This window comes from Terrapene carolina, unplaced genomic scaffold (genome assembly GCF_002925995.2).
Source record: "Terrapene carolina triunguis isolate 2854851 unplaced genomic scaffold, T_m_triunguis-2.0 Scaffold33356, whole genome shotgun sequence".
Taxonomy (NCBI): Eukaryota; Metazoa; Chordata; order Testudines; family Emydidae; genus Terrapene; species Terrapene triunguis.
The window spans coordinates 3198830-3207811 of record NW_020697707.1 but is presented as its reverse complement, the minus strand read 5'-3'; the positions used below and the strand labels follow the sequence as shown (position 1 = coordinate 3207811).

Here is an 8982-nt window from a genome sequence, read left to right as displayed (position 1 = left end):
GGGAGTACAGTAGGTGTCTATAGGGGATATGGGGTCTCTGGGGAGTAGAGTGGGTGTATGTAGGGGATATGGGGTCTCTGGGGAGCACAGTAGCTGTTTGTAGTATGGGGGGAGGGATAGCTCAGTGGTTTGAGCATTGGCCTGCTAAACCCGGGGTTGTGAGTTCAATCCTTGAGGGGGCCACTTAGTGATCTGGGGCAAAATCAGTACTTGGTCCTGCTAGTGAAGGCAGGGGGCTGGACTCAATGACCTTTCAAGGTCCCTTCCAGTTCTAGGAGATGGGATATCTCCATTAATTTAGGGTCTGGGGGGCATGTACAGGTGATAGGGTGTCTGGGAGCATAATAAGTGTGTATAGGGTCTCTAGTGGGCTTGTGGGGGTTATAGGGTTTCTGGGGGGCATAGTGGGTGTAAGTAGGGGTATACAGTCTCGCTGGGGATGCATACAGACCATACAGGGGAGAATGCCTGTGTGGGGTAGATTGGGGTGTTTGTAGAGGGGAGTGTAGGGAAGGGAGTTCGATGTGAAGATGTGTACAATGATGTAAACACACCTGGAGTTCCCCTCAAAGCCATTTAACTGCCCATCTGACCCTCCAGCAAGAATTCATATATAGCATCTGTCCCAAAATGCTGTCCTGTTTGTTGGGGTAGGAGACATTGCTCAGGAGGGTGAGAAATCCACACCACTGAGTGGCGTAGTTTAGCCAACCTAAGTCCCCATCTAGCCCGTGCTAGCTCTCTTGAAGAATTCTTTGGTCTAACTAGCTGCTGTCTCTTGGGAAAGTGGATTACCTATGCCAACAGGAGAATCTCTCCTGTCAGCATAGATAGTATCTATACTGAAGCCCTACAGCTGTAGTGTTTTAGGTGAAGATAAGCCCTCAGGAATAGTGGATAAAGGTTTCCTCTTTAATAACCAGGGAAACCTGTGATGTGCATGTCTGGCCTTTGCAACCTGGGAACTCCCATTGTTTGTCCAATGCCTGCTTCTCATGTACAAGGTGTTACACCATGAAGCTCAACACACTGGCATTGCTGTCCTACCAGGGCACTACAGTGTTGCTTGAGTGACTCCATTCTTTCCTTTCTGACAAAAGCCAGAGAGTAGTACTGGGCAATTTGACTATCTCCCCTGAAAGCTCTTTCATGCAGTCTGTAAGGCCTGGTCTACACTACAAAATTAAGTCGACTCAGTTAGGTTGACGTACAGCCACCACAGTAATTACTATGGTTTTTCATGTCCACACTATGCCCCCTCTGTTGGCAGTGCGCATCCTCACCAGAAGTGCTTCTACCAATTTAACTGACAGTATAGGGCATTGTGGGGCACTGACAGCTCCCATGGGCTCCGGCAGTCAGCCCTGCATAGGGCTGAGAGCTCCGGCAGTCAGCCCTGGGTCAGTGGGGTTCCGGTGGTGAGCCCTGCGCAGGGCTCATAGCTCAGGCTCTCAAAGGCAGCAACAGGCCATGTAAGTTACGCATTGTCTACACCAGCAGTTCTCAACCTGTGGCCACATGTGGCCCAATTAGCACACAGCTGCTCTGGTCTGGCAGGGGGCGGGGCTGCCTGAGGGGGAGACAGCATCTGGCAGCCTGTAAGAGCGCTTCTGCCAGCCTGGGGCTGGTGAGTGCCATAGGAGGGCAGGGTGCGGGAGAGTGGGTCTCTGGGCAAGTTGGGGGGGAGGGGGACTCTGTGAACTAGGGGTTTGCAGGGGTGCTGCAGCACCCCCAGGTTTTAGGTGAGGCTCCACCCCGGCCCTGCGCCTTGCGCTCTGCACCTAGCCAGGTGCTGGAGGTACTGGCTGCCTGGCCTGGTGCAGCAGGGTCCGGGTCCCGGCTGTCCAGCGGGTCCAGCGGCAGGGTACAGCTGTCGGCTGCCACCCGGCCCTGCACGGCAGGGTCCAGGTCCATCTGCTGCCCAGCGTGATCTGAGACGGGGCTGGCTGCTGCCTGGCCCCGCGTAGCAGCGAGGTCCAGGGTCTGGCTGCCAGCTGACGCCTGGCCCCGCACAGCGGGGTCTCAGGGTTTGGGTGCTGGCTTCTGCCTGGCCCCACCTGGTCTACACAGACACTGTGTTGACTTAACTACATCAACCTAAGTGCTAAGCCTCTCGTGGCGGTGGAGTTATTATGTCGGTGTAACGGGTGACTTGCATCGGCGGGAGCAATGGTGTAGTATGGACATTTACAGAGTTAGGTCAACATAAGCTGCCTTACGTTGATCTAACGCTAGTGTAGACCAGTCCTAAATGTACATCCAGTTAAGTCATAACGTACTCCTGGCAGTAGCTGAATCTGCGAAGGACAGAGCTGTCAGAAGCCGACAGCAGGACTCACCCAAAAGGAGTGCTAAGCTACCCTTTGAGTGGTTATAAACCTAAACGGTTCTAGCTTTATCTCTCCGCGTGCTACAGCCCAAATGTAGAACAAACACCCCAAATGAGTAGAGAAAAAAGTACTGATGGGGCAAAACTGAAGTGCTGTGAGATTCCTTTTTAGTGTAAAAAACTCTACATTTTCAGTTTAATTATTCTTTATTTCTACTAAAAATAGTTTTCAAACAATAGAAGTACAAACACACCAAGTATGTGTAGAATATAGGTAACTGGGATGTGACCAAAATGGGGATGTCTGGCAAGAAAGACTCAGGAGGGTAACTATTTTGTAAAGTGACTGGTTTCAGAGTGGTAGCCGTGTTAGTCTGTATCAGCAAAAACAACGAGGAGTCCTTGTGGCGCCTCATAGACTAACAAATTTATTTGGGCATAAGCCCAATAACAAACTTAAAAGTGGCAATTCTTCAACAACAACAAAACTTCAGAAACAGACTCCAACGAGAAACTGCAGAACTGGAATTAATTTTCAAACTGGACACCATCAAATTAGGCCTGAATAAAGACTGGGAGTGGATGGGTCACTACAAGAACTAAAAAAAAAAAACTAATTTCCCCCTACTGTTACTCACACCTTCTTGTTAACTGTTTGAAATGAGCCACCCTGATTACATTGCCCTCATTGCCACTACAAAAGTGATTTTTCATCCTGTTGATAATAGCCCACTTTAATTGAACTGTCTCAACCCCCCACTTGGTAAGGCAACTCCCATCTTTTCATGTACTGTTATATATATCTTCCTACTGTATTTTCCACACCATGCATCTGATGAAGTGGGTTCTAGCCCACGAAAGCTTAGGCCCAAATAAATTTGTTAGTCTATAAGGTGCCACAAGGACTCCTCGTTGTTTTGTAAGTGTTAGTCCCTCACCTTAGGTGAGTTTATTTTCCAGACACCACTACTGTAATAGGACAGGAAGGACGTAGAAAGGGGAAGGGGAGGGGGAAAACAAACACAAAACCAGCAGAGATGATAAATACTGAAACAAAGTCAAGGAAATAGACGACACTGAGGAACTAAATGAAAAGAAGCAAAGTTAAAATGAAAAGTAAACTAAGCCGTAACAGACAGATTCAAAGAGAAAGCAAAAACTGGAAAACAAAAATGCACCCCCTCCCTCCAAAATGCAACAAAAGGAAGAAAAACCCCACATTTAAAGATGGGAGGGGGGAAGATATGGAAAGACAGATACACTGGAAAGAAAGACACTATATAAAATTGCTTCAAAGTATTAAAGGGAAAAGGTGTGGTTACAGCACACAGCCACTGCAGATTATGTGGGAGCAGAAAACATCTTTATTTCTGCTTTGTGATGAAACCCGAATTCCTCTCTAACATATACTTTTACAGTATTGCCCCATTTTTACTTTGGGGACAATATTACGTGTTGTTTCATAACTAAAGTTTCTATTTAAGAATGTTTTCCTACCATACAAATCTATTATCCTGGAGCATTTGTAAAATACCTTTGCTTCTGCACCCTGAAATCCAGGGGGCTTCATAGGTAACACTGGATATACCTTACATAACATTTCACTTCCACTCACTGCCAAGAATTACAATTCAAGTTTTCATACCATTTTGAAATACTCAGTTTCCTCATCCCTCCGCCCAATTCTCGACCCCGTGGCACGTCTCCATCCTCCTGGTTCGAGGGAACTGTTGCAAAGGTTTTCCCACGGGCCCCTGATGGCAGTGCTCCTTTGCAAGCTGTTCTTTCGAGTTCCCTTCTGAACTCGAGTGCCCCAGGGCTACTGGGGTGTACTCCATCTGGGTGAGCTAGCCAGAGGAAAACACCTCTCTGCACAATCGGATCCACAAGTAAAGCACAGAATTGCTATAATAATCCCCCCAGGATCTGGTTCCAAGCACCTTTCCAGCCCCACTGGCTTCCCCGCTTCTCTGCAGCTGTCTCCAGTCCCTGTTGCTTTCCTACGTGTGCAGGTCTGCCTTAACACGGCAGATTTGGAAAGCAGGAAGTCAGCCGGGGAAACCATGTGTGTAACACGAAGAGGGGGGGTATGTCCAGGGCGCAGCTTTTGCTTTCGCTGGAGTCGCTAAAGGGAGAATCTCTCCCACCCCTGGACCAGGAGAGCGGCGGACCTGCGAGCAGGGTAACTACAGAGCCCCCGTGCCCAGACCCCGCGGAGCCGCAGCTGGGATGCCTGGCTGGGGGGACCCCTGTGGGACGAAGCCTGTTGGGGTGCCGGCTTCTCAGTGAGAGCTCCGAGCCTGGGCCGGCGCTAGTGTAATCCCGGTCCGTTTCCCCGGGCCCCATGGGGTCGGCTCGGAGCTGGGAGCCCGGAGTAATAATCCTGCACCTGCTGCTCGGCGCGGGCTTGGGATCTTACGTGCTCCACGTGGATGTTTCGCAGTTTGAAAGGCCCCTGAAGCACTTCTGGAAAAGCACTGGCTTCTGGTAAGCGCCCTTTGCTTTCTGAACACACCCGCATCCAACTCGAGAGCAAGCTTCCTCCTGAAGTTCCTGCCGCCTGTAGGAAAGCCGGGCTGCTCTGCCTTTGCATCGTGCATTGGTACCCCGCAGGGGGTAGTCCAGGAGGGGTTTTTCTTTGTGGCCTAAACAGCCCCCGCAGATAAGCTAAACCGGGCTTGTCAATTGGAGAAGGCAGGTACCCAATTCAGATAGATTTTCAGGGTCTGTTTTGCAGACGTCAAAGCATCATATCCTGTCCCCCCCCACACACACACACTTAGCTACTGATTACTAGTTTCTTCTAGTGCAGGGGGGTTGCACAGCTGTAGCAGAGCAGAACATGGCCCAGTATTATATTCCTATAGCTAAGTCTCAAGCAGCAAACTGGGTCTTAGGACAGGATAGAAGATTCAGCTGAAAGCTATTTTCCCCACCCCTTTCCGGGGCCTGTGAACATGCAGGGCCTTCTCCCAGGACAGTACATGCTGGGTTAACAGTCAGAACTCATGCATCACTTTGGTGTTTTAATTGTGCTCAAAGCCCCAAACAAACCGTAGTCCACCTTTCTCCTGAGTTGACTTTTTCTAGGGGCTTTTCCCAGCAAGTGCACCTCTCATCCCCTCACCTTGTTTTTGCCTTAGAGACTCTACATCTGTCTTCTTGCATTGGATAAATAGTCTGCCAGTCTGACAGCCAGTCTGAGGCCTCAGAACCTGCTCCATCTCGATGTGGGTCCAGGAACCCAGCATATTGTAACAGGCTCACAGATTTACTGCCCCCTCCATGGATAGGATTGTACTGCTCTGCCTGACGCCGAAGTAGACAGTCAAACGAATATGTGGCATCTTACACGAGTATCTATCCCATTGCCTGAGAAATGTGTGATTCCTTTTCCAGTCAAGCATCCTAGGGAGCCAGAGTTCCCAATCCACGCCATTGCCACATTACTGGTATCCGAGCAGTGCCTTGGTTACTCTGCAGCTGGAAGTTTGTGATAGGTTAAGCTGGAGACAAGGTGGGAAAGGTCTTTTATTGGGGAGGTATCTTTTATTGGACCAACGTCTGTTGGTAAGAGAGACGAGCTACACCAAGCTCTTCCTCCGGTGTGGGAAAGGCACTCAGAGTGTCACAGATAAATATAAGGTATTTGTGACCATGTGACCTTATTACATTATGCTGGGTTTCAGGACCCGCATGGAGATGGAGCAGGGTTCTGATGCCTCATGCTGGCAGACTATTTACAAGGTATTTAGCTGTGACACTCTGAGTGCCTTTCCCAGCCCTGAAGAAGAGCTCTATGTAAGCTCGAAAGGTCTTCTCTCTCACCAACAGAAGTTGGTCCAATAAAAGATATTGCCTTACCCACCTTGTCTCCTGAATCTCTAGGCACTGCCAGTGTTAGGAGATTGGAAAAACCTTGGAAGTGAAACCTGATAAAAATGGAAAGTGTTTTTTACTTAGACTGTTCAAATAACTCCTCTTAATTTACATACAGTGTTCAACTCACACCAAGGGAACACTTGTAAGAAAGTCTGGAAGATTTTACACACTTCCCTCCCTCTCTTTAAATTAATAGCTAAGATCTCGCATTTAAGATCTCCAGGACAACAAGATGAGGGAAAGCTGGAGTCAACCCTTGTGCTTTTAGAAATGCCAGAACATTAGAAGCACCTTGCCCACCTATAAAATAAATAAAGTTAACAGTTCTTTATCCATCAGAAAATAGCAAAACAGGCACCATCCCATTTTTTAATTTTGCAAGTCATCTTTAAAGGTGTTTTTACTGCTCAGGAAGAGTAGCAGATTAGCACCACTGGAAATGTGGTTTATCAAATGACCATGCACTACACATGCACAGACAGCAAAAAGTACAAACGTCCCTAATTTGCCAGTGTGCCTCAAGCCCAACCTAGGAGTGACTACTTCCAAGCGTAAGAGACTAGTTCAGATTTTGGGCCTCTTCAATATGTGACCTCTCTGCTGAGACCGAGGGCAGCGTTGATTGTGACTGTCATGTTTCTGGCGTGGACAGTCCATGTTATTGATTGTTTAGACATCGTCAAAGACACGGAATAGTTAGTGCTAAACCCCAAGATATTTTTACCACAGTTTAAGGTTTAACTTCTGAACCACACCATGCTATAAAAAACATTTATTTCATATTTCTAAGTATCAGAGGGGTAGCCGTGTTAGTCTGGATCTGTAAAAAGCAACAAAGAGTCCTGTGGCACCTTATTGACTAACAGACATATTGGAGCATGAGCTTTCGTGGCTGAATACCCACTTCGTCAGATGCATGCTGTGATGGGTTGGATCACAGAAACCCCCTTGGGAGCTGCCACCCGATGTGCCAAGACTACCCCTGCTTCTGTTTTCCCTGCCAGCTCAGGACTCTAGCACCCTGTCTTGCTGAGTCAGACACTCCTGTCTGACTCCAACACAGACCAAGGGTCTGAATCACTTGTCCCAAAACTGCAAGTTTACCCAAAAACAGCTCACAGGAGTGTGCTTGTCTTTAGCACTCAGATGCCCAACTCCCAATGGGGTCTAAACCCAGATAAATCCGTTTTACCCTGCATAAAGCTTATGCGGGGCAAACTCATAAGTTGTTCGCCCTCTATAACACTGATAGAGAGATATGCACAGCTGTTTGCTCCCCCAGGTATTAATACATACTCTGAGTAAATTACTAAATAAAAAGTGATTTTATTAAATACAGACAGTAGGATTTAAGTGGTTCCAAGTAGTAACAGACAGAACAAAGTAAGTCACAAGCAAAATAAAATAAAATGCGCAAATCTATGCCTAATCAAACTAAATACAGATAATCTCACCCTCAGAGATGTTTCAGTAAGTTTTTCTCAGACTGGACACCTTCCAGGCCTGGGCACAATTCTTTCCCCTGGTACAGCTCTTGTTCCAGCTTAGGTGTTAGCTAGGGGCTTCTCCATGATGGCTCCTCTCCCCTCTGTTCTCTTCCACCCCTTTATATATCTTTTGCATAAGGCGGGAACTCTTTGTCCCTCTGGGTTTTCACCCCCCCTCACTGGAAAAGCACCAGGTTAAAGATGGATTCCAGTTCAGGTGACATGATCACATGTCACTGCAAGACTTCATTACTCACTTGCCAGCACACACATATACAGGAAGACTCACAGGTAAACACAGTCATCTGCAGACAATGGTCCTTGTTAATGGGAGTCATCAAGATTCCAAACCATCATTAATGGCCCACACTTTACATAATTACAATAGGCCCTCAGAGTTATGTTTTATATTTCTAGTTTTAGATACAAGAGTGGTACATTTCTACAAATAGGATGATCACACTCAGTAGATTATGAGCTTTGTAATGATACCTTACAAGAGACCTTTTGCATGAAGCATATCCCAATTACCTTACATTCACTTATATTTTTATAAAACCATATAGACTGCACAACGTCACACATGCGTCTGACAAAGTGGGTATTCACCCACGAAAGCTTATGCTCCAATACATCTGTTAGTCTATAAGGTGCCACAGGACTCTCTGTTGCATATTTCTAAGTGTACAGGAAAGGAAAGTTAAAGCCAGCTTTCTTTAACTTTTTCTTAAATGATGAGGTTATTATTAAGATTAGCTGAAAACATCTTGGGAACAATTTATAAAGCTCCATTTACAGTTTCCCCAAAAGGAAAGAAAAACAGATTAAAAGGAAAGCAGAAAAGGTACAAACAACAGTTCTGTTCAGGGCCAGTGCAACCCATTAGGTGACCTAGGCGGTTGCCTAGGGTGCTAGCATTTGGGGGGCGGCATTTCGGGTCTTTCGGCGGCGACCGCAGCGGCCGGCTCTTTGGCCGCCCCAGTCGTCGTCAGCATTTAGGCGGAGGGAGCTGGAGCAGGGGGGCACGGGGAGGGCCGCCTGCAGCAAGTAAGGGGGGGGGAGCGGCACGCAGGGGAACTCCCCGCCCCAGCTCACCTCTGCTCCACCTCCTCCCCTGAGCATGCCGCCCCGCTCTGCTTCTCTCCCTCCCAGGCTTGCGGCGCCAAACAGCTGATTGGCGCCACAAGCCTGGGAGGCGGGAGAAGTGGAGCAGTGACGGCGTGCTCGGGGAGGAGGCGGAGCAGAGGTGAGCTGGGGCGGGGAGCTGCCGCACGGCTCCCTGGG

General features: G+C 48.2%; 1 protein-coding gene across 1 annotated transcript in view; it reads left to right on the top strand.

The window, feature by feature from the left end:
- The first annotated feature begins 4552 nt into the window (after positions 1 to 4552).
- LOC113409436 (alpha-L-iduronidase-like) overlaps positions 4553 to 8982 on the top strand; it is a 71056-nt gene continuing 66626 nt past the window's right edge. Inside the window, exon 1 of the mRNA XM_026663342.1 lies at positions 4553 to 4816. Coding sequence (XP_026519127.1) covers positions 4674 to 4816 — 143 coding nt within the window. The 5' untranslated portion in view covers positions 4553 to 4673. The remainder of the gene's footprint in view (positions 4817 to 8982) is intronic.